This window comes from Orbicella faveolata, unplaced genomic scaffold (genome assembly GCF_042242905.1).
Source record: "Orbicella faveolata isolate gen_17 unplaced genomic scaffold, um_ofav_v1 contig_34, whole genome shotgun sequence".
Taxonomy (NCBI): domain Eukaryota; kingdom Metazoa; phylum Cnidaria; class Anthozoa; order Scleractinia; family Merulinidae; genus Orbicella; species Orbicella faveolata.
Window position 1 is genome coordinate 14,960,538 of NW_028301563.1, and position 24,099 is coordinate 14,984,636.

The 24,099-nt window shown below is 39.3% G+C and overlaps 2 protein-coding genes across 2 annotated transcripts in view; both read right to left on the reverse strand.

Moving 5' to 3' along the window:
• Positions 1-2,536: 2,536 nt before the first annotated feature.
• Positions 2,537-14,821, reverse strand: LOC110065657 (uncharacterized). Its single transcript, XM_020772815.2, has 11 exons — positions 13,545-14,821; positions 13,089-13,447; positions 12,068-12,164; positions 11,673-11,746; positions 10,623-10,776; positions 9,974-10,026; positions 7,985-8,159; positions 7,306-7,521; positions 6,707-6,923; positions 6,178-6,248; positions 2,537-5,575 (listed from the first exon to the last, which is right to left on the reverse strand). The coding sequence occupies exons 1-11, from the start codon at positions 13,732-13,734 to the stop codon at positions 3,834-3,836; spliced, it is 3,348 nt and encodes a 1,115-aa protein (XP_020628474.2). The 5' UTR covers positions 13,735-14,821; the 3' UTR covers positions 2,537-3,833.
• A 125-nt stretch (positions 14,822-14,946) lies between these two features.
• The window catches only part of LOC110063106 (cullin-associated NEDD8-dissociated protein 1-like), a 35,198-nt gene continuing 26,045 nt past the window's right edge, over positions 14,947-24,099 (reverse strand). Inside the window, exons 31-41 of the mRNA XM_089271210.1 lie at positions 23,560-23,663; positions 23,105-23,172; positions 22,687-22,801; positions 21,479-21,553; positions 20,415-20,486; positions 19,588-19,704; positions 18,587-18,658; positions 17,857-17,967; positions 17,236-17,296; positions 16,499-16,645; positions 14,947-15,531 (exon numbers count right to left, since the gene is read on the reverse strand). Of these exons, the coding sequence (XP_089127336.1) occupies positions 15,413-15,531; positions 16,499-16,645; positions 17,236-17,296; positions 17,857-17,967; positions 18,587-18,658; positions 19,588-19,704; positions 20,415-20,486; positions 21,479-21,553; positions 22,687-22,801; positions 23,105-23,172; positions 23,560-23,663 (1,061 nt within the window). The 3' untranslated portion in view covers positions 14,947-15,412. The remainder of the gene's footprint in view (positions 15,532-16,498; positions 16,646-17,235; positions 17,297-17,856; positions 17,968-18,586; positions 18,659-19,587; positions 19,705-20,414; positions 20,487-21,478; positions 21,554-22,686; positions 22,802-23,104; positions 23,173-23,559; positions 23,664-24,099) is intronic.

Below are 24,099 nucleotides of genomic sequence, written 5' to 3' on the forward strand. Positions count from 1 at the left end.
AACTGCGCCGAGAAAAACAGTATTCTGTGAAGAGGTAGACTAGATTCGACGATTCTAAAACTCGTTATAATTACGTGACGTTGAACTGAATGTGCCACGTAACCAGCTGTTTCCATTTTTTCTGCCAATTCGTGAACCTCCACATATTTCCTGTAATAAAAATCTCGTACACTTTGGGAAGATATTAGACGAGTGATACTTCAAGTTACATTAATCACAATAAAAAAGACAGGTTAACTAATATATGATTCAGAACGGAGAAGAAAGGGTCGACAGGTTAAGAGTTTCTGTGTTGCTAGGCAACAACTTAGCCTTTTACGCTAGCTCTAATTCTGACATTCTGATTGGCTGACAGAATGCGGTGGGACAGAAATTTATTGGCCAGTTGAAAGCGCTATAACTATTAGTACTTATTAGTACTGATAAACATACGAAGCGTCCTATCACGGATGCCGTTCTCTTATTGGCTACGCTACTCACTTTCTCTTTTGTTGTAAATATATGAGTTATTGACCAAGTGTGAGGTCAAGACGGCTGGATATTGGCCAAGTTCTTTTTTTGTGTGTTTATTGTCCGAGGCGGAGTCGAGGTCCATAAACTCGCAAAAAAAAAAGAACGAGGATAACATCCAGCCATTTTGACTGAACAAGCTTGGTCAAAAATATAAAGGATTTATTATATGGCTTTCGGCAAATTTTTTCTTGCGGGATACGGCGGGTAGTCCCGAGCCCGCTCGGGTAGCCAATCGCAGCGCAGGATTTGATTTATCTTGCCCGCTCACGCACATAGCCATATAATGCGGTTGCTGACAAAATGGTGACCGCTTCTTTTTATATATTTGCAAGGATTTAGATAACGTTTTGAACGACTAGTGGATTTAGAGCTAGCCACAAGTTGCTCGGCAACTTTTTGGCAACTTTTCGTATTTCGAGCAAGTTTTTGCATTCTATGCAATTTCTAGCTTTTTAGATATCGGAGCAGCTTTTAGTGCTTTAATTGGCCATGCCTCCATATTTGTGAATTTCTTTAATTTTTTAAAAATTTTTTTAATATATCTTTTTTTTAAGAATTTTTTTAAATGTTTTATTTTATTTCTAAGTTTAAAAAAAAAATTGTTGATATTGATGCGTGGTATTTACTCATACGTATTGTGAACAAATTTATTTAGCGACCGGCTGGTTACAACGCAAAATTGCTCAAAAATGCTTAGAAATGTTACTTTTCTTGTACAGATTGCATATTTTTGCATCAAACCAAATAAAAGAAGAGAGAAACACAAAAACAGTTTTTGCTTTTTTTTTTTTTGCAATTTTCGAGCAACTTTCTTTTCAAAAAGCAACTTTGGACTTTTTTTGGAGCAACTTTTAAGCAACTTTTTGAGAAATTTCGGACAACTTTTTGGGAAATCTCGAGCAACTTGTGGCAAGCCCTAAGTAGATTTATACTAAAACAATTAGATCATTCGCTTTTGATTTTTATGAGCGATAGAAATCTCAAGCTCCTAATCTAATTGTTAAATATAATAGTCAGTGATCATGCGAGTGATTGTGCCGTTTTCAAAATAGTACATTAAAGAGTCTTTAAAAGTATGAAATCTGTCAACGGAACCCCATGTAGGTTCCCTAATATCCGCTTCAGTAGAAGGTGTCCGCCCGCTAAATTAAATAAACCTTTGACATAGCTGGCGCCCAAATATTGAATAACAATATACTTTGTACATCTTCAGCCTCGTGCTTATGTTTCCGGACAAAGGATGAATGCGAGGCTTTGGATGAGGAAGTATTGTTATTCAAGTATCGGCGCCTTTTATGCAAAGGCTCTATTAAGTTCGTGACCAACGTTAAGGAGTTCAAATTAAACAATCTTTTCTCTTCCTACCTCCGGAATAATCACTCCATTTTTCGGAGAAATGACAAATTGAAAGTACTAGAATTTACCCCTAGCTATTAATTATCATTGTGCCATTTAAAAACGGTATTTTTAGTTTCAAACGAAGGCCGGAAACATGCAGACAACGTTAATTTCCGCAAGATATTGAAAGCACCCCGCGGCTGATTTATAAATAGAGGATATTACAAGGCGGCGCAAAGATATGAATTGTATTTTCGAGAGGTAAAAACAATATTTTTTAAGCACGTCGACAGATCCTAACTAAATATCCGGACTCTTGCATCTCGGCCCGAGGCACCACGTAAGGTTTTTGAACAGGTCGATTTCCATCAAGAAAACAAGTAAACAACAACAACCCGGCTGGGAAAACGTCCGCTGACTGAAATCTTGAGAGGACACATTTCACCAAATTGATGAAAATAAGCTTTCAAATCGTTTAGTAATTTGACGTGAGAATGCCAAATTCCAGGGAATGTTTGCCAAAACCTGGGAATCGCCTGTAGCAACCGGGAATCCCCAGGTCTGCCTACCAGGTGGGGTCGCGCGTCAAATTCTTGGCAAGGCAGGGTTGTTGTCAAGAAACGACATGGGAAGTTGGAACTGGACATTCAACGTTAACAGGGAGGAATTTGCTTCTTCCGCAGTGTTTCGAATTTCCATTAAATCCTTTTAATTTCATCGCAAGCTATTTTCCTTAACAATTAAAATAAAAGTGTTAAAAAAAGTGTTAATCCACGTCAGTTGAATGCGTTCAAGAATTCTAGCATAATCTATCTTACATTGTATTTATCATTAGTTTCGAACTGGGTTACATTTTCTTGTGTGCACATCTGTACCATTAGTTGGTTCCAGGGAAACCAGAATTTAATTAACTCTAGGTCTATGTTACGGGGTTGTGCGGGTGGGGGTGAGTTGTTGTTAGCCCTCTGTGGCAGTAGGCATGACGGGCAGTGAGCGTGAATGAGTCGGTGAGTCTATGTTGCAGACCTCTCCATAATATTTACATTACTCATCTCTACCCCTATGGTGTTCGTGTTTGGTATATTTTATCATAATTTATGATAATTTACGGATAGCTAAGCCAAGCTATCAACTTAAGGCACTGTCCACGCTACGCCAGGGAACTTTGAAAACAGAGATTTCACTCCGAAAACGCATCCAATTTTCACGCCGTAGAGTCGCTTATTGGGTACACCCTTGAAGGTTAGGGTTAATCGTAAGATTATCTTGAAAAAGTGGTTTTCGAAAAGCTCGATTCGTTTTTAAGTCGTGAAACGTTTTCTGTCCACACCAAAACAAAAAGCCAGCGTTTTCAATTTCCTGCGGTTTGGAAGAGCGTTTTCGAAAAACTCTGTTTTGTTTTTAAATTTCTCCGACGTAGCGTGCACGGGGCTTAAAAATCTAAAGAACATGTTGTGTTGCGTCGGTGGTCAAGGGAAACAATTAGCTAATTATCAACTTGAAATTGATAAGATAAATTAAACGCCGTAGTCCTTCGTTAGGTCTTTGGTTAGCCCTTTCTGTGTTTCTGTGTAAAGAATATTTTCTTTCAAAGGTAGCATTATTATTCAGAAGTAATTTAATCCGCTGTTTCAGCATGCAAACGAGCAGCGACATCGTCAGAACACTGGAGAAAATCTGCCGTTTTAGACAACGAATATAATCGTCGCCACTCTCATTAGCCAGTCAGTAACGAATTCAAAACTAACGATCGAAATAAGGACGTGTCCTGTTGCTTAGCAACTAATGATCAGTTACGGAAACAGCAGGCGTAGCCAATTTCTGAAGACGGAATTTTGCACTCACTGGTATTTGTCTTCCACCCTTCCCCCCACTTTCGTCATTTGTCGTGTTTCTTTGAAAAATTTAAAAGCTTGAACTAATGCTGATCAATGAAGAATTAATATTCGTGAAGGTGACAGCAGGGTATCATTTATCCCAACTTAGAGTTCGGGACGAGCATACACTGTACATATTTCGCTTGCGAGCAGTTGGCGGATGTGCTTGATGCGATCGTTGGCAGGCATTACCTCAAGCGAGAATCCCAACTTCTTGGCCTTCTCCAAAGCCTGATGGGCCTGCTGAGCTGCAGCTTGGTAGTTGGATTGTCGGTATTGAAGATCAGAGCACGCCAACATGAACTGGAGTTTTCTCCTCTGGGTGATTTCATCCAGGCCTTGCTTCTGTAACAGATCGAGGAATCTCTTGGCCTCTGCGACGTGGGTGCCACTCACGCACCTCTCTCGTCCTGAGGTGCTCCCGCAGTCTAGAAGCAGCATGGCGATCTTCGTCAGCGCAAAACTGTGCGTGTGAGGAATCACTTGACTGTCGCTATCAGGCAGCCGCCTGCAGACATCAAGACACCGCTCGAAACACTGCTTTGCTTGGAGAAGCAGCTTCCTCCTCAAGACTGTCCCACTGGAGATGAACTCCTTCATGACGTTGCCTTCCTCGTACGCCATGAAGCTCTGGTCAAGGCACACATCCATCAAGTGAAGATTCTGCTTAGACAGGTCAATACAGCGCACTGCTTCTCCCAGCTTCTTCTCCCGGCGGTAGATATGAGCGAGGTAGTAGTACGCTCGTCCGACCAGGAGTTGGTGGTTGTCGGCCTTAGAGACAATGCTGAGCGCTTTTATTGCTGTAAGCTCTGCTTTCTCCAGGTCATGTTTGTAAAGAAATGCGATAGCTTTCTCAAGTAAAATTGCAACTTGAACATCAACATCGCGGGAATGGCGATGCTCTTTGCACGCAGCTTCAAACTTTGCCCATTCGCCATTATCGCATAATTTATGCAGCTCGTTCATGATCACACACACACGCGTTTGAGAGCGCGATAGGGACACCAAGGGTACTTGACGAGTAAGCGCAAGTTCATGCTCTTTTTCCGTTTTTCCCTCTCTTGAAAACGGTCCCTTCCGATTGATGGTCTCCACAACAACTGTAACGTAATCCAGGACTGCCGTCTTCAACTTCGCTTCGCACTTGGCTGTGTGAGGCTTGTCATAGAGGGTAAACATGAGCAATAACTCACAGTTTGGTTCGTAGAATCTGAACCAGTACCCAAGCTTACCGCTGACACGCTTGACGTACTTTGATTCCCAGTCTCTCGCACTCTGCTCAGTCCCGATGTGCTTCACGTCCACGGCCACCTGATGCTTTGCGACTGGCACGCGCTTTACTGTCAGTTGTTTGCTAACCGTCATGTCACCAATGGGTTCGTCTTGGCAGTCGCTATCTCCTAAGGCTCGTTGGTTTTTACGAACCTGCAGCTCAACAAAGACGTCTGTTCTTGGATCTGGAAAACTAGATCGACTTCTGCTGATTGGGACTGGAGAACATGGCTTACGGAGAACAACAATCTTCGGTTTGCATGGCTTGTCGTTGACTTGGCTCCTCTCGTCCTTGCCTTCCTTGCTTATCTTATTTTCTGGAGTGAGAATATCAATGAACTGAACTGAGGTATCTTTTTCTTCTATCTCTTTTTTGCACTTAACTTCAAGCTCTTTCTCGTCCTTTTCACACACCCTGCCATTTGATGTGCAGTCTTTCTCCATCTTTCCCTCATTCTGTTTCAACTCGTTCGAATCATTTAGTGACATTTTCAGGTCATGGATAGTCTCTAATTCTGAACCGCCATCGTACCCATTTTCCGATGTTCTCGTAGGTTCTCCTGTGTTTCCATCTGTTGAAATTCCAAATGAAACAATATTCAAACGCTAAAACGCAGAGGGCCACACAGCTAATGAAAACCCCACTGTTTCTTTTTTGGTCAGGGAATGAACCCACTTGTCTTTTCTGACAAGCATTTCGAACAAGTTGTTTTACTGAAACTCACAATAGTAATTACCATACATAATATCCAAGAAAAAGGCACGCGCAAGACACCCTTAATTGCAACTGACAGGGAGGACCACTTATCTACCGAAGGGCCACCTTTAGGGAAACAGCTTCTGCAAAGGGAAAATTCGAAGTGGCCCCGACAGGCCTGGATACTTTACTAAGCACGAACACGCCCATGATATTGCTTTAGGCGGGTTTTTGTAAGGATGTTAGGAATACCCTAAAAACTGCCTTCACACGCTGAAGGGTAGATAGTTTAGGGAACACACGAGACATGCTGTAATGCTTTACAGCATTGAGACATCATAAATGTGTCGCACATTGTGTCGCCAAGGCCCTTCTGTCCTGATCTGGCTAACAGACTATACAAACTGTTTGAATAAATACAAAGGAGAATGTTCACGTCAATTACTAGATCCTAATTCGTTAAGATGTTACAGTCACCTTGTGATGCTGCTAGAGACGACTTGCAGTGCTCCATGGGTGCAGGGCTGGCTACACTTTGCAGTAAAAGCCTAAGTTGGACAAAACGAAAATTAGTTAACACGATTGTGTAATTTACACGGCATCCAGGATTTGTCTCAAAGCCGGATACGGTTTGAGGACGTATGTAGCACTACAAGACGCTGTACTCAGTATTTCCCTCTGGATCTAAAACTTCACCAATGACTTTTCAAAGGGTGTCCTACATCATTCCATTTTACGTAATTATGTTACATAAACGGGGCACAAAACGTTGCAATGGCACAGCAAAATTAGTAAAAGAGCATCTGATGTGTTCTGGATAACACCAAAACAGATTGGAATTATGATTCTGTGAGACATACAGCAATTACGTTTGGTCAATTCAAGTTAAGTGAAAAAACGTACCCGCTATAAATTATCTACAGCAGTCTATAATCTATTTGCTATAGGCGGCTGGTACATGTATTTGAACGGTTCATTTCGGCATTTTCAGTTTACTGATACTTACTCCTTGCACATTTGAAGAGCTGGTGTCGTTTCACCACGTGTTTGGATAAACTCTATGAATAGCACTAGCTCGTGTTTACAGTGCTGAAATACTGGCGACACAACTGGGCTCTGAAGAAATGCTAAAAGTAAGTTGTAAGCTCTCTCCTTGACTGCCACAAACGTCAGCACTTGCAGAGTGGCAAAATTAAACAAATGACAGCCACCAACATCCATGTCTGGAAAAGAAGGTGGTTGGCTTAATGTTAAGGTTATTGTTTTACCCATATACAAAATGTATTAGCACACGTGGCAAGACAATTCCAACATAGTCAAACATTAAATAAGCAGACTCGTATAAGTAAAGCAATATAGTTTAGGACACCAATATACAAATACTGCTTCAAATTATCTCTACCCTATGGGAGGAAGACGCGGTAGTGTAATGGTCAAGGGAGTAACAGGGACATATGCCTTGCTGTGCAATAAGGACTTAAACAACTGGTACCGGCCAGCTAGCCAGCTATGCACCACATGCAACAACACCACATTAATATGCTGGAACTTCCACCTCCCATATACATGATTCCACTTAGATATTAAATTCTTGACCACACTTACATGAATTATTGTAGGTCAGTGCAACTTGTTCATCTGCAGTGCGTGAGAAGCCCAGCTCCATATCTTCATCATCAAGGGCCTTGACACAATGCTCAAACTGAGTCAGTAGGTTTGCAGTGTAAGTGTAGCTAGTTTCACCAATGTAGCAATCTTCCATGGTTTTCACTAGGACTTGAACTGTCAGCTTACCACAAGCTAGCTGTCTTCCCGAAAGTCCTAATTAATTTGAAGAAAAGTTAGTTGTCACTGATTGAGACATGATAATTACCAAAGAAATATTGTTGTTTCCAGGTTTGGTATTCTTTTAGTTTGTTTATATATTATTGAAAAATAAATACTACCCCAACCAACAGTGTACTTTTGAAAGCTCAAAAGTGAAGCAGCAGCAAAATTAATTCCTACAAAAATAAGTATGAATAATCATAATGTTATCGTGTGAATGTGAGTACAATGAAGGATTTACACTGAGAGTGATAAATCAAAATTCTCCCAAAATTGCACAATCCGAGCCTTACTCATTTATTATATATCTGGAAAAATTATGAGCATGTGCACATTAATTTGCACTGCAGTGCAAATTAAAAATTGACGAGAAATTAGCTGCTCTCAGCAAATCACATTGAAGAAATTTTGTCAGACGTATAATAAATGAATTAATGCTTGTCAAACTGAGACTTACTTGGGCAATGAGGAACACGAACTTTAATTGTGAAAGGATTTTTTACTGTTGCTGTTACTTCACGAGGAGTAAGGCAGTGTTTTGGTGAAGAGAAAATCACTTTACACCTGTTTCCAGCCCCAGGTGCACGAGACTCAAGAGATTGCTCCAAGAAAATAAAGGACATAGTCCCTCCCTGCAAAAAACACAACAAAATGTTTTGTCACTAGTAGTTTTGATACCACAAAAGTATGCATATGTACTGTTGCCAACCTGGATTGAAATGTAAGTAAATATATATATAAACATTGAAGATTCTGTATATCTTTAAATTGATATTCAATGGTCAATAAATTTATCTTAAATAATTTTAAAATGCAAGGCACATAATTTGTAAATAATGTATTTTGTGTAAATTTCTCTCACTGTTAATATGCACAAATTTATGTATGTACAGTTATTAATTGATTAACAAATTTTATTATTTATTTATTATTTAGTTCTCCTTAATTATTGTTGTAATGGTGCACGTTAGCCTGGTGCTACCTTCAACTCGACCTTTTTTTAAATAATACAATGTATGTATGTAAGTATCCTGCAGCTTGGAGATTACATTAGCATTAATATCTCATCAACAGTTATTATTAACATGTGAATCACTCAATTTTAGCAATATATTGGCAATCACCTAGGATAGTGTATATTCTTATTTTCGAACGGTATGAGTTTCAGAATTTCAGGAGTCGAAAGTCAAAACCAGACTTTCCATTGATCACTTATTCAAAAATTCAGTTAAATTTAATTATTTAATACATGTATACTGATATTACAGCATTTTCATTAACGTTTTCGGCAGGAGGGCAACTGGTTTTCACAGGTGGACAAAACTTCTTCTGACCCTCTATATTAAGAAAAACGTTCCTCTAGATGGTCAGACCAGGTGGGCAAAATCATCCTCACAGCCAGTCGGTTTGCCTGGTGCCCAGCCCTTAATGAAACCCCTATTAAGGACGGTGCTGACTTTTGTTAGTGTGCACGCATTCTGCCCATCATGCAAGGCATGGTTTAAGTGCCACATGCGCGCTGGGTTGACATTGATGCAATCAGCTACACTACCATGTACATGACTAAAATGAAAGCAAAATTTTCCTTCTGTGACCAAACCAAATTTAATGAACCTGTGCTTTAAAAACTGCAGGAACACCAGAATAGCAGCATGTCACTTATAACCATTAACTGTTACCATCTTCCAGCTGAAAAACCAGCTGGTGTCTGTCGAAAATTACACAGAAATCCAACTGAAACGTGTACCTGCAGATGGTGTAGTGAGCGCGCAAAACAAGTGCAAGATACGCAAACGTTTTACTTACTGGGAAGGTGACAGGAAAAAATGTGTCGGGCACTGTAAAACTTTTCAAAAAAAGATCAATAACTTTAAAAAATGCATGGTTTACCCCTACAATTTTTATGTTATGAAATGGAAGTGGCAAGCCTATTCAACACATGATTAGTTTCTGGTTGCCACAGAGCAAAAGGTCTTTAGACTGTATTTTAGTTGAACCAGAGGAAGGCTGTCAAAGATCCCAAAAGTGCTGTTGCAACGATTTTGTTATTTAAAACATACCAAAAATGGTTTTTAATGTTACCATTTACCATGTGTAGGGTTAAGACCTTTATAAGTGTGTTTGCTTTTCTGTATGTAAAGGCGAATTCTAAAGAAATCTGTGAAGAAATATCCTTTTTCTTTTTTTTAAGAAAAATGCTGCTGTCAGCATTTTTGTTGAGATTCAAGGCTAATTATCTCAAAAAAAATGCATGGCCACCCCCATTTTTTTTCAATTGGTGAATTCCAATAGCCCTTGCAAAGATCTACTTTTTCCGCATGGTCCTAACCTGGCGCAAAAACCTTTGTATTTAGTATGCACCGTCCTTAAGTATTTACATAAGTGATTTTTAAATTAAAATTGTATCATTCCAAATGGGTTCCCTATTCATTAAAACATAGCAAACCTGGTATGGGCCTTCATTTGGATCCATCTCTTTTATCAGATTTTCTTCTGCACCTGTTAAGGGTAAAAGCAAATATTTTAAAATTCGGTGGACAGTAATTTTGTATTCATGGTTATCTCAAACTTAAGATGTTTGACTGAGAATAAATTATGAGTGCCTGTCGTGTACTCTAAATGAATGGCTGGGCCTGAGAACCCTTACACATAGCTAAGTACGTGTTATAATACGCATGCCTTAATTCCCTGAGTTACATATATATGCATGCACATTATAGTTTGATCAGGCATGACATTTGGACTAGACTGTATGCAAATAGCTGTTAAGCTAATCTTTCTTGGGATTCAATTTTTCTTGTAACAAATAATTATTAATGACATATAATAATATCATTTCTGGATCAATTTTATTTTTAACATATTTTATAAAAAAAATATGAAAGTACTGATGGTAGCCATACATGTATAGCAAATAGAACAGGTAATAAGAATATTTATTTATTTTTCTGTGAGAATGAATATCAAGAAAATGTTTTTTTTTTTTTAACACAAATAGTAAAATAAATTCATTTGACATAATTACAGGAAGAAAATAGCACCTGGATTTATGTTTTAACCTGCTTTTATACATTAGAAAACCTAAAAAAGCATACTTTCATATCCCGATGACCCTGCATCATATCGGCTTGCTGCCGTCCAATCGGATGATGAGGACTGCATCAAATCCTGATCACTCATCAATGAACTCGGATCATCTCCATGACGTTGTTCATTAAAGAGCATGAAATTGATGAGTTGATCTGATTCCTAAATAAAATTGCCAACAAGATAACAATATCAGTATTTTGGAGTTTTCGAGGTACTGATTGGAATGATTTTTCATAAATGGTATATATACAGCAAGAAATGACAACAAATAAATAACAACCCTTCTGTAATAAAATGTGTATATAACTCTAAGGCCAAATTTGAATATTTCATAAAGTTAGGTGGAGACAAAAACAGCTATTGTAAAATCTATTTCAATTAATACTACTTTATGTACACAAGTTTAATCTTACTGAGGTCAATCTTTAGAGGACTTAGGTCTTTTAAGTCAAAAGCTTCTCCAAAAGCACATTTCTTTGATCAAAACATTATTAGTGTCTATTTCCCTAAATCCTTGGTCCAGCCTTAATTTCAAACTCCAACTTTACCTCTTTAGTCACATTTTGGCAAAAGCCTGGTCATTTGTCTGACTAGTAGAACAAATTTTAAGCATGATAATTCTTGTAATGTTACTTTGTTCTCTAGATCTCTGTTCAGGTGTTATGCATGGCTGTCTGTAAACTTTGTGTAACAAGCTCATTGGTGCTCAAAGCTTAGGGTAAAGTCTTACAAAATTGGACAACCAGATAAAGATGACGGTTTTTTTTAGGAATTGTTTATGCTGTATAGTACCAACAAAAAAAATACATAATGTTAGCGCAATATTGTTCCCACATAATTTTTTTTTTTTTTTTTTGAAATGCACAGTATGACTTCTTTCAACACCCACGTTTTATTCAAATCTTTCATAAATTGTACAGTTTCGTGGACAGGTATAAATCAAGTTTGCTCTTTATTAGGGACTGAACTTAACACACAACACAGCTTTTTAAAATTTCATGCATGAAGCACATTTTTAAAGTCAAATAAATTTAAATTACATAAAATATCATTACCTCTTTATCAACTTTGAGGGGACTGAAGTTTATGGGAGAGACCAAACGGGAGCGTGTTGAATTATACGTAGCTTCTGTTAAAACAATAATTTCATGTTACATTTAAGTTCCTTTCACTAAAAATACTTAAAAATGGTAGCATGAACTGGCAGGAAATCTTTAGACAATCAAGGCGCATCATGTCTTACAAACTGGTCAGTGAATATCAGCTGATATTGTGATTACATGTGATTGAATTAATTTATTTGCAATATGCAGGGGGATAATAGCATGGGCTACTTATAATGTACATCAGAATTTGAAATGAATGCAATTCAAGGTCAAAGATGTGAACATATTCAGTAATTTAATAATAAAAATATATCAGTGGATCTACGACAGCTTGTAAAATGCACCTTCATTGGGTTGCTCTGTTGTGAGCAAATCTGGTGAAAATGGCTCTCCTCCCACGTGCACTGAGGTCTTCAAACCAACTTTAGTACTAGCAGTTTTCTTCAAAAAGATAAATCACAAATAATTGTCACTTGGGTACAGTAACAACTGTATTAGAGATGGCAAGCTATGGTGCAAATTTACATTTTCAAGAATGGATTTATAGTTTGACCCAGCACCAAGAATCACGACCTCTGGCCAGAACTGATTTTCTGAGCATGCACAGATATAGAGAAATCTGCGATTCATGGACTCCCATCAAATCTGACAAATCTAATTGGCTGAGAATATGAAACAAATACTTTAGGCATGCTCAGAAAATTTGGTCCGGTCAGAGGTCCTGATTCTTGGTGCTGACCAAAAGGAGCGCGGCCTCTATCTGGGGACAAGAATTAATGACAGCGAACAAGAAGGCTGCATCCCAGTACTCTTTCATTAGCAAAATTTTAAAGATTTTAAAATTATTTATTTCTTTTAGCTATGGCCTCCTGTTTCTGAATTTTCTGAATGTCCCCTTGCAAGCCGAGTGAATGAGTAATTATAGACTGGAAAAAAAAAATTGCTCAACTGAAGTATGTACATTCTAAAGGAAACCATATCATACACTTGAAATTTTTTTATACAACTACATGTTTCTCCGTTCTTATTGCTGAAGCCTGGGGAGAAAGAAAAACTCCGATGACAGATGAAAGATGGAATTTTTCCACATGAGACAACTTTGAGTGGAAAATGAGAAGAATTACCCTACGTGACGTAGGCTATTACGTATATGTACACGTCACATTTTTTCTAGTCCACTTGGATGTCAACACCCATTTCATGATTCGACAAACGTTAGAAATTGTGTCGAAGTTATTCAAGTGCGAGAGCGAACGAAAGTAGATAGGATGGTAAATAATTTACATTAAATTAAATAAATACCTGCACAAGTATAGATAATTAACACTGTACCAGCTAACATTATTCGATAAACGTAAGACTTACATCTGGTCCCGTGCAATTTGATAGTTTCTCGATCACAGTTGACGGCATTCTAAAGCTGCGTTTGATCGTCTTATTTCTTCTATCCAACACCTTCTTTTCTGGATATTCTTCAGCACCTTTGTCTTTGTAGGAATTTAACAGAGCAGCTCTTAAATTATTGCTCGCCGTTCTATGATTAAACTTGACGTTTTTGGTACGTTTTGGATCTCGAAATTCAAACCAGTATTTCCAGACAACATCTTGCCAGTCCAGCTCGTAAATTCCCACTTGGCGATTTATAAATCGAGCGACTTTCCCTTTTTCTATCAAAGAACAGATCCAGCCGTATATTCCTTCGTCTGCAAACGACTGCGTGTCACCTGAAGTAGGAAATTAAAGTCGAAAGAATTGCGGAAAATCAAAACATTACTTGACACAAGTTTTAATTGACTCAGATTTTTCAAAATCAATTATTACCTTCAGAACCACTTGTGAGTCCACAGCTGCTGTAAGATTCTGAAACAGACCTACTTGAGAATGACGACGAACTGGAAGGGAAAGAGTCGGTAAAAGAGGAATAAGCGGCGTCCTCGTCTCCCCCAGTCGCCATTTTGTTTACTTCATCATGTCCAAGTGGACGAGAAAGTCTGGAACTATATTTGGACATGAGAAGGGGAATCCCCGGTTGCCATGGGATCAAAAAACGTCAGATTAAGCTTGTGTCAAATTTCTTCTCATTTCTTTCAAAATGGTGATGGGAAGTTCTCCAAATTGTACCCGGAGCAGTCTGTAAATCCTATATATAAATACTATAGGGAACGTTTCTACAAGATGATCCAGATTAGGATCACTGATCACTCGCACCGCTACCGGGATTTTCAATACGCAAAACACCCCCTGGAATCAACAGTTACTATAGAGGGGGGCGGAGGGTGGGGGAGCAGGACACGAAAGAGTGACGAACGGAAATTACTCCCTTCCCCACCCCACCCCCACCCCGCACTACCCCGCTGTCTACCGCTCTTTGAGTCACCATAAATCCATAAAGAAGTGGAAGCCAAAAATATGAAAGTAAAATTCAAGTCAAGATCAGGTCTTTCCCTCTCTTTACATTGTGTTCGAACCTCCTGGCCGGGAAAAATCTTGCAACAAAAACAGAAAAAGAGCCAACTATTCGGGAAAAAAAATACCAGGTTTGATAGATCGTAGAAATTTAACAAGCAACTACAAAACAAATTAAAACCTTTTTCTAAAGTTTATTCTTCGGCTGATGGCCCAAGCGTCAATTTTGGCAATCTCCATGCATCATTAGCTCAGGAGTAAGACAACCTTCCACACCGCTCAAAAGCCGATTAACAGTGGAAACACTTTACGCACATTCTCTGGCAAAGAGTAGCGAAAAACAGAACGGGTCATTCGGATCCAAGGCAGACGATGGAAAAAAAAAGATACGTCCCAAGAATGTTTAATGCTTTTAAATTGCCAAATAGTCCTCACAAGAAATAAGCAGCGCACAAATTACGTGCGAGTGCAAAAAGCAATGTTCACTAACTACCTTTATAGCGAATAACGCGAGGCCTCCGCAAAGCTTTACACACAAAAAAAGGGCCGGTAACAAGTGATGATATGCTTTATTCCCCTGACTTGCTTGGTGGAAAATTTCATTACAAAGGTAAGGAGAAAGGTGGTTTTGATCAGGGCTGGGGATAAAAGGAGCTACGTTACGAATTGTAGAACTTGAAAAATTAACGCATTTGTCTTGTTCAGGTTCGTCTTAAATTCTTAGTCTTTCTCAACACTAGCCATTTTTTTTGGGGGGGGGGGCGGTGGTTGTTTACTTATTACCTCTTTAGTGTTTTTCTACCATAATAAACTGATATTTTTTCAGTCTGCTTTGATTTAAAGTTTAATAGTTTAACATCGCAAGCTGTAACGTGACATAGCTTCTTTACCCTTTAAATCCCAGGAATGATCAAACTCTCATTTCTCATTAAATCACCAATACATTTCCATTAAACAGGTGATGAGAACAAAGAAAATCATCAACTACGTGATATAGCCTTGATGTATAATCAAATTCTCTGAACTGATATTAAAAGAACTGTATGGCTGAGAGTAGGAGAATTTACATTTTCAACTTGGGACTGAAAGAGTTAAAATGGCTCAAGTGTTATCAAGTCAGGCGAATTACAACAGTCTTCAACAGCCTTATTTCCTTTGCGCAGAGAGAATTACGAATCGTTTGAACACGATACTGCACTACATCTCCCTGTAGCGGGATATCGTTTTTGTTTAATGTTTTTTTTTCCTTTGTCGTTTGATATCGTCACACAAGGTCAGGATATTCAGCTGGTATCCATGGACTCTGCGGAGCCGGCATCCCTCTGAATGGAATCAAACATGGAGGACAACTCGGGACTGGACTTGATCTGTGCGAGGAATTCACTGAGCAATGGACTTTTATCTGAAACAAATCCGACAACATTGTCTAACTTAGGAAGACTGAAAGTAGAAAAAGTAGTAACACTCGTACATCAAGTCACATTCAAAAAATTATCTGCCAATTCTGCAAATGTCTGCTGTTTTGTAAGTTGCTGTTTGCCTCTTGGAAGAGAGAAAATCCGCTTGAAAAAATTTCCGTACAAAAAATCCACCAAATATTTTCCTTCTGAACGCGTCACGAGACTGAATACGCAAGCTAAAAATGGGGAATATCCGAGTGATAATCCACCAATTTTCAAATACCGTGTGTTGCAAAAAATATTTGAAGGATAATAAACACGAGAGTCTCCGTTTGTCTTTAAAAACAGCTTGGATATTTGTTCTTGAACACTATCTGTTCTTCGAACACAGTTTTTCTTTCGCTATGGGAAAACTGTTCGTTTCTCGGAAAAGAAAATGTCCGCGGACAAATATCCGAGCACAGTTTCGCCAGATAGATGTTGGCGACAAATGAAGGTTATAATCTTGTGTTTATTGTGGATCAAATATTTTTATATTTGGATCGCTAAGGTCGCTCTTTTGTAATCTGTAGTGTCAAAATAATTCTGTAGGCATTCAAAAATAATACTGCTAGTTTGTTCAAAATATATAATACCACTCAGTTTAACAAATTAGTTGGAATGAAAACAAAATATATGAACATAAAACGGAGATCTGGAAACCTGGGAATATCACTTGGGATCGTCATCTACTCCCCAATTTTGGCTGTAGCACGTGACGTGTTTAGACCAATCACGCGAGATTTCTGAAACATCTTCCGACACCTCCGGGAGTATTCGGAAATCTGTCTTCGGAATTATTCGCAAGATTTTGGATGTCCTCAGAAAGGTGAGATTACGCCATGTCAGTGTTATTATAAGCTATTACAAAATAATTCACCGGCATTAAGCCAATCAGAGTCAAGGAAATTGGTTATTTTAACCACTCACCACTGTCCGGAATCGACAGCAGCGCAGCCACAGCTCTGAGCGCAGATCGTTTAAGCTCGTCTTGTTTCTCGAATTCTTGTTTAACTGAATTTGCCTTCACCTTAGTTTGTAACGTCGCACGTAGAGGTTCCACGAGGATATCCACACCTAAAGGAAAATATAATCACAGTTGAAACAACGACAAAGGAATGCGATCAGGAAAATTAAGCGAGTTCTTGGGGTAAATTACCTGCCGTTTAAGTGGAATGCGCTCCCGAGGGTATTAACTTGTCTAAGTGCCTGGAACATCTCACTCCAGATTAAAAAGATGTGAGTTCCCCAGGGATACTCAAAGAATGAAATTCCCAGGGGATAAGTAAGATCAGTTCCGAAGAATTGTGTCCAAGTCCCAGTATCCATGAGCCAAATCCGGCTTCATCATAAACCTCGGTACTAAAAGGAGCTACGTCACGGTTTGCGCGTCTTGAAAAGTTTAGCCTAAATTTTTCAAGATCGTCGTTTGTAATCCGTGTTAATCTTCTACATCCTAAACCATCCTTGTTCCTTCATGGTTTCTAATTATCTCTTTGATGTTTTTCTATCTTAGCAAACTACCATTTTCAGGTTCCTTCAGTTTCAAAGTAATATTATTCGTGGCTAAAATACCGTGACCGAGCTCCTTTAATATTGGCATACAGGAGACCAGTTAACAAAAACATTATTAACGAGAATGCCTGAAGTACAATGCGGTTACTTACGTTGTAGAATAGCATTTGGACACAACGACGAAAGCCTCACTAGCATCAGGAACGTCAGCATCTAAATAACAAAGAATAGGAAAAAACTTACGCTTCTTGTCTTTAGTTTTCTCATTACAAGGGATGCCTGTGTCACTACACACTACGCCGGAGAAATTTGAAAACGGCGATTTCACTCCGAAAACGCGTCAAACCAGTGTTTTCCGTGCACGTTACGCCGAAGAAATTTGAAAACGCAACAATCACCGGTCATCTTGGATTTGTGTTTGAGGAAATCTCTGGCAGGCAAATCACATGATCATCGTGACGTCATCGTTTTTGAAAAGTTCCGTTTTCTAAACGTTTTCCGTCCACGCAAAAACGCTTAGCCAACGTTTTCAAATTTTCCTTTCGAAAAGCTCCGTTTTCGTGACGGATTAGGCCTAACTGTAGAAATAAAGCTGCGTTTTCAAATTTCTCCGGCGTAGTGTGGAACAACTGTTCAAGTAGCAACCCAGTTGTTTCTTCGGGGTTGAAATATTTTGCCCACCAACCCTCCTTAGCAGAGCTGGGTTCAAATAAGGAAACGTCAGTTTGTTTTGTCAGGATCGCATCGTTTAACAATCACGTGATTGTACTAACCTTGATATCATAGTGATCTTTAAGCCCGTCTTCCACGTGACTAAGAAACTCGAAGATGTCCAGCCGGTCAAGGCACGTGTCGAGAAGCGTGTACATACATTCAAACGCGGCCTGATGTTAAACAAACGGAGATTGTACCATCTTTCATCTTTCATGAGATTCATCACTCAAACCCCAGTCCAAAATACAAAAGGTACGCTATAACAGGTCTCTTTTAACCCCTCCCTAAATCACTCAGCTATATGTGACCTCTACAAAGCCCCTTTGAGCCATACACTGTACCTGCTTAGGAGATATTCCACTTTGCAATAACACCTTAATTCTGAAGAGAGATGAACAATGCACCATCTGTGCCCTCTGTATCGTTTTGTACACAGGCACACATTGACTTGGAGCTCAGGCTTTCAATTCGACAAAAGCTTCCGGCACGTGAATTTCCGGACATTTTCAATGGCGAGTGGAACAACATTTCCAGAAATTTCCCCAAAAGAGGACAATTTCGAGAGGAATGCCCAAATTTACGAAACTATCTTGCCGCAAATTTCGTTCCATTTTGATTTTGCTCACGGTATTTTCGGTTGCATGGTTCGCAATTAAAAATTCAACAATTCTTAGATTTTCCCCGGAAACTTTCTCAGGAAAAGTCCGTATCACTTGTCCTCGTTTCGAAAATGCCGTAAAGTTCTGGTCGAATGCAAAGCGCCCTAGGAAACAACGAACAAGCCCACACCTTTCTGATATCCAAGCCATCATCCACCGTGTGTTTGAATGGACCCATTTCAACTTCTCGGATGAGCTCTTTCTACAAGAAACGAAACAGACGGAATATTAACAGATTTCTACTTTAAACACCAAGTAGATTTGACTATGGAAATAATCTGTACAAGTATTATAGTTGACCTTTGTTAAGGAGATCCATAACACTGAACTCCTTACAATACAAGATATTAAGGGGAGGTAAATTACATACTAGTTATCTAACGTTTTCGAGTGGTATACCATGCAACATCCCACGAGCCACTTGTATTTTCTCACCTACACGAGCCTTGAGGCTCGTGTTTGTACTGATGCAGATACAAGTGGCTCGTGGCACAGTACATGGTATACCACAAGAGAGTGTTGCATAATTATGTTATACCATTCAATAGAAAATACAGTGGACAACACAATCACTGAGATGCGTGACATGCGATGGGAAGGTTGGATGAAATACCGTCGAATATACAATGGCTTTCCTGTGTTCTGATTGGCTCTATTTTTTTATGGGATGGTACAAACAACTTATCTTGTTGAAAAATAACCCCTTTTCTTGTGAATACAACACAAACACCATACGGTTCCATTTATGCTCCCCTGCAAAGAACTTTCTTTCACCTTTGAATTAACTCCCCCAATTAGTAATAAATTATTTTAATTTTGACCAATAAACCCCGCTATTAAAAGAAGAGCTATCAGCTAAGCACGCCCTACTGCCAATGCCCACGTCCAAACTTCTAGTTTGGCGAGTACGTAATTATGTTCAGGCAAAGATGATGAAATAAAGAAACTGTCGCTTTATCAGCATCTTCACTCTGCTGCCAAATTATAGCATAATAACTGTACACTTTCCGCCTGTCTGGAGAGCAAATTGTTTTTAGTTTTAACTTCGGAGGACGCTGACTAAATTTACATACAAGATTTCACTAAGGACAGGATTTCACTAAGGACAGGACTAGCTTTTAATCAACCTACCCTGACTTTAGTTTCATTATAGAGCTGAGGAAGTATTTGATCCAACAGGTCTCTGATTAGACTCGGCTTGTTGTGAGCTGCAGAGTTGAATGTAACTAGAGCCACTCGGCGAACATTCTGTGAGAAGAAGACACTGGTAAGCAACAATAACAACAAAAAGTATAAAAATAACAACAACAACATCACGAGCATCAACAACAACATCAATAACAACAGCAGCATCATCATGAAAACATCATCATAATCGTCAACAACAACAACAAGAACAAGAACAACAACCAAAACTTGAAGAAGAGTGGTTACCGCAGCTTGTAATAATTGTACAGTGAAGTGTATTCATCAATTTGGTGTCGTTGAAAATTTAAAACAATGCTCTATAACTTCAGTTCGACATCTACAAAGGTTTTTATTTACCATTTGTTCTATTTTTATAACTCAAAAATTACCATAAGTACACATGTAAATAAATGAAAGTGTAAAATGTTCTTCATCCTTTCCGCCACGATAAACTGCAATGAACTATCGTCCTCTTGAAATAAGCAACGAATCCTTGCCAGAGGGACGCCTGGCAGCATTTCACCAACGATGCTACAAATTACTTGATATTGAACTGAACATATCATTGACCACTTTGTCTTCATACTGAATAGCTGATATTGCAATTATCCGCGGTTTGACATACAAACGACCCTTTCGCTTCATTCACATGCCCTTCTAAACAAAAGAATATTTCACCGCAGACTCAGCTGCAATAGCAGCTATCTGAAATTTTCTCAAAAAGGTAAACGAGCAGGTAAGGTCAGTTGACATGTAAAACAAACACACACCAGATCTGGGTCCTGAACTGTCCTGAGAAAGTCTCCTATACATCCTCTGAGCTGACTGTCTATCGGTTGAGGCTGAGGAAAAATGAAAGTAAAGGTAGGGTAAAAACCAGGGGAAAAAGCCAAGCATGCTTGGAGCTTTTTTTCTCTCTATGATCTTTAAACTATACTTTACATTACCAGAAATCTCCTAGCCTTCTATCACGAATGCTGTTCTCTGATTGGCTACGCTATTCACCATCTATTCTGTTGTAGATAGTGAGTAGCCTAGTAGTGTGTGGCTGTTAACAAAATGGCGGCCGCTTCTTTACGTTTTCGAAGTGTCTGAGAATAGGATTTAGATACAGTTTTGAACGACCGGTAGATTTATGCTAAAACAATTAGATTATTCGCTCTCGATTTCTACGCGCGATAGAAATCTCGCGCTCATAATCTAATCGTTAGATATAATGTCTCTTTTATTCACAAGAGTTCCTGGGCAATGAGCAACTCGATGACCCAGGTGGGGGTGGGTGGAAGGGGGATGCTCGTCTTCTCACTTAAGAGTATACATCAACGATTCTGGTCTCACTTAGGGTGTTCAGACGAAACATCACTAGTTTTGTGCCGAAATCAGTTCTTCATTTTAACAACTGTAACAGTTTTGTTTTGTGTCCCAAAATAAGTATGGGATTCTCCCAGGCTACAAGGTATTGGCACGTTAATAAATAACAAGCATTCTGGAAAGGCATGCCATGGTAGAATAATTCCCGCAGCACTCAATTCTTGACTTGTTGGCATGGAGAGCCAATCTTAAGAGTTGTCACACGCATGCTATCACTGCCATCGGCGGATCCAGACCTTGAGCTAAGGATGGGGGGGGGGGGGGGGGGAGGGAGGGGGGTTGTTTTGCTTGCCCTGCCGACTTTTCTCCCTTCTGTGATTTCTTCTTGTGTTACCCAAAATAAAGGGGGGAGGGGGGGGGGGGGTCCTCCGGGCCCCTTCCCTAGATCCGCCGCTGACTGGCCATTCAATGATCAACACGTGTCCAGAGATTTGACAATTCATACAAGTTAGCATTTGCTTACATGATCGGAGATGGTGAACTTCACAGCTGTTACTACAGTGCTCCTGGCGAAGGCCGAGTCCGAGTTCAAATAATCCTGTGGTAAATATAAAGGAACAACAACAGGTTAGAATTGATTATTACTACTAGAAAATGGGTCTGGAAAGGTTGCACAAAGGAACCGATCGGCCTAAAAACCTGCTCAAAAAGCCTTGATTCAGTACCGGATGGTCCAGTCTATAGCGATAACATTATTTCTCAGTTGTTTTGTAGATCGAGAATATTATAAATATTGATCACTTTTATACATGTTTGTAAATAAGGCCCTGTCCACAAGTATCCGGATATTTTTGACTCCGCAAATTTCTCTTTCGGATTCAAAAATTTCCCCGTCCACACGTAGCAAAAATATCCGGATTCGCTGCCGAATTCGCCGGATGCGTGTGGACGGAAGCCGTATCCGGAAAGAAAAAGTTTCCGATTCAAAAATATCCGGATACGTCCGGACGGGGCCTAAATAAACGTTCACAGAAAGAGTTTTTCAGAAAATTCATCTGAAACGTGCCGAAAGTAAAATCTAAAGTTCAACAGATCGCATAATTTAATACGTAATGCTACATTCTGGTTTTGCCTTTATGTTTTTTTCTTTCTATAAACCCCTGAAGACCATGCTGAACTGCGTGCGCAAATTTGTCAAAATCAGGATACTTTTCCACACGCTTTATCTCTGAAACGAAGTCGGTGATCCCCATTTTTTTTGCATTTCTGACACAAGTAAGTCATTATCCCACTCCAGTAAAAATTAAAAAGAAATCTGTCAACTGGAAAATTTTAGCGCGAACGTCCTTAAGGCAGTGTCCACTCTACGTCGGAGAAATCTGAAAACGACCTTTTCACTCTGAAAACGCATCAAATGTATTCCGTCGACACTACGTCAGAGAAATTGGAAAACGCAACAAACACCGGTCATTAGAGATTTGTGTTTGAGGAAATCTCTGGCAGGGAAATCATATGAACATCGCGAGGTCATCGTTTTCGAAAAGCTCCATTTTCAACATATTTTCCGCCCACACGGCGTTTTCAAATTTCTGCGGTTTGAAGAACGTTTTCGAAAAGCTCCGCTTACTTGACAGGTTAGTGTGGACGGTAGGCCTAACCTGCGTTTTCAAATTTCTCCACAGTAGTGTGGACGGGATCTAAGCTCCCTAATTCCTGCGGATTAACACAAACCTTAAGTTGTGGTAGAAGCCGCAGTGGATCAACAAGCGTCAGTTTGCCAAGACACTCAGCAACAACGTTCCTTGTACCTTCCTCTGTACTTTCACAGTGACTGAACAACAAGGTCCTGGACGAGAAAGCAAAGTTTGTAATAAAGGACGAGCCCTTTTTTTAGGGAAAGGGTGGGGGAGGAGGGATTAGGCAGTTTTCTGGGGCATGAATTTTGTTCTCACCCTTAGGTTGTGCATATTTTTTTGGTAAGCAATAGCTTGTGCAAGATTTTTATTAACATCAACAATCGAAATAATGATAGCAGAAAGCACTTGCTCGATTTTGTTTCCCATGGCTCCGTTCGCAAGATTTTTTTCGGCAATTTTTGTTGTGCAGAATTTTTTTTTGGTAATTATCTTCCACGATAGTAAAGTCTTACCATATCGAACCAATGAATGGTTTTAGAGCTTCAACTCCCCTCGAGCTTCCCGCTTCGCATGATATAACCTTGGAAGAGAAAGAAGAACTAAGATTACAGAATTTCCTTAAGGGGCAATCACAACTAGGTTACGAGAAAGCACTGCGTTTAATAAAGCCAGAGGAAAGTGCATCGCTTCACAAAAATACTGCATGATCATGAAACAGAGAGAAACAGGTGTTAGAGCACTTTTCTTTTTAAACTGTCGATTTACTAAGCTATGTGATTGGTTTAAAAATCGCGTCACTTTCTCGACCAATCAGAAGGTGACATTCAAACCAATCGTAAGTAGTTCATACAAGTTTTCCCGCGCTTTGCGCCGGCTACATCATGTATTTGCTTCGAGTGTTGATTGGTTCACTGGATTGTCTATGTCCTTTCTGATTGGCGGGGTGATAAGCGAGTGCTTTGTGTACCTCTTTGAGAGAATGAAGCAACAGATATTGTCTCTTGGGATTTGCTTGAATCTCCTTGAGTAGGAACGGCAGGTACAACTTCAAATTACCGGCAGCGATTTTACCTGGCCAAAGAAGAAGCAAACTATTACATGTACGTACAATTTCAATTATTCAACTGACAATAACAGACACCTACTTTGTTGCACACCAGTGTCTGTGCTGGTGTATCCCAGATCATATAAACCCAGACGCTGTAGCATCAAGTTGGCAAAAGTATCGGTAATTTCCATTAGATGTGACGCTACTCCAAATCCGCCAAATGCAGGTTATTTCCTCCACAATCCTCACTCAGTTTAGAAAACCATTTAACCATCGTGAAGTATTAATTTAGTATATTAAATATATGGTATAACACAATCAAAAACAAAACATAAAACATTTATATATCTGTAACAGCATAGTAAGAATGAAGTGTCTTGTACAAATAACAAGCACGAAACATCTTACGCAGACATCCTTTTGCCAAGTCACGCATTCCTGTCATTCTTCGTCAACGAT

What these genes read in the sequence shown, in the direction of transcription:
- LOC110065657 (XM_020772815.2), bottom strand. Translation starts at nt 13,734, where the DNA reads ATGTCCAAATATAGTTCCAGACTTTCTCGTCCACTTGGACATGATGAA. An exon ending in CCCTCAAAGTTGATAAAGAG is followed by an intron (nt 10,777 to 11,672) that starts GTAATGATATTT and finishes AATTTTATTTAG; the next exon opens with GAATCAGATCAACTCATCAA. An exon ending in GCTCTTCAAATGTGCAAGGA is followed by an intron (nt 6,249 to 6,706) that starts GTAAGTATCAGT and finishes TGTCCAACTTAG; the next exon opens with GCTTTTACTGCAAAGTGTAG.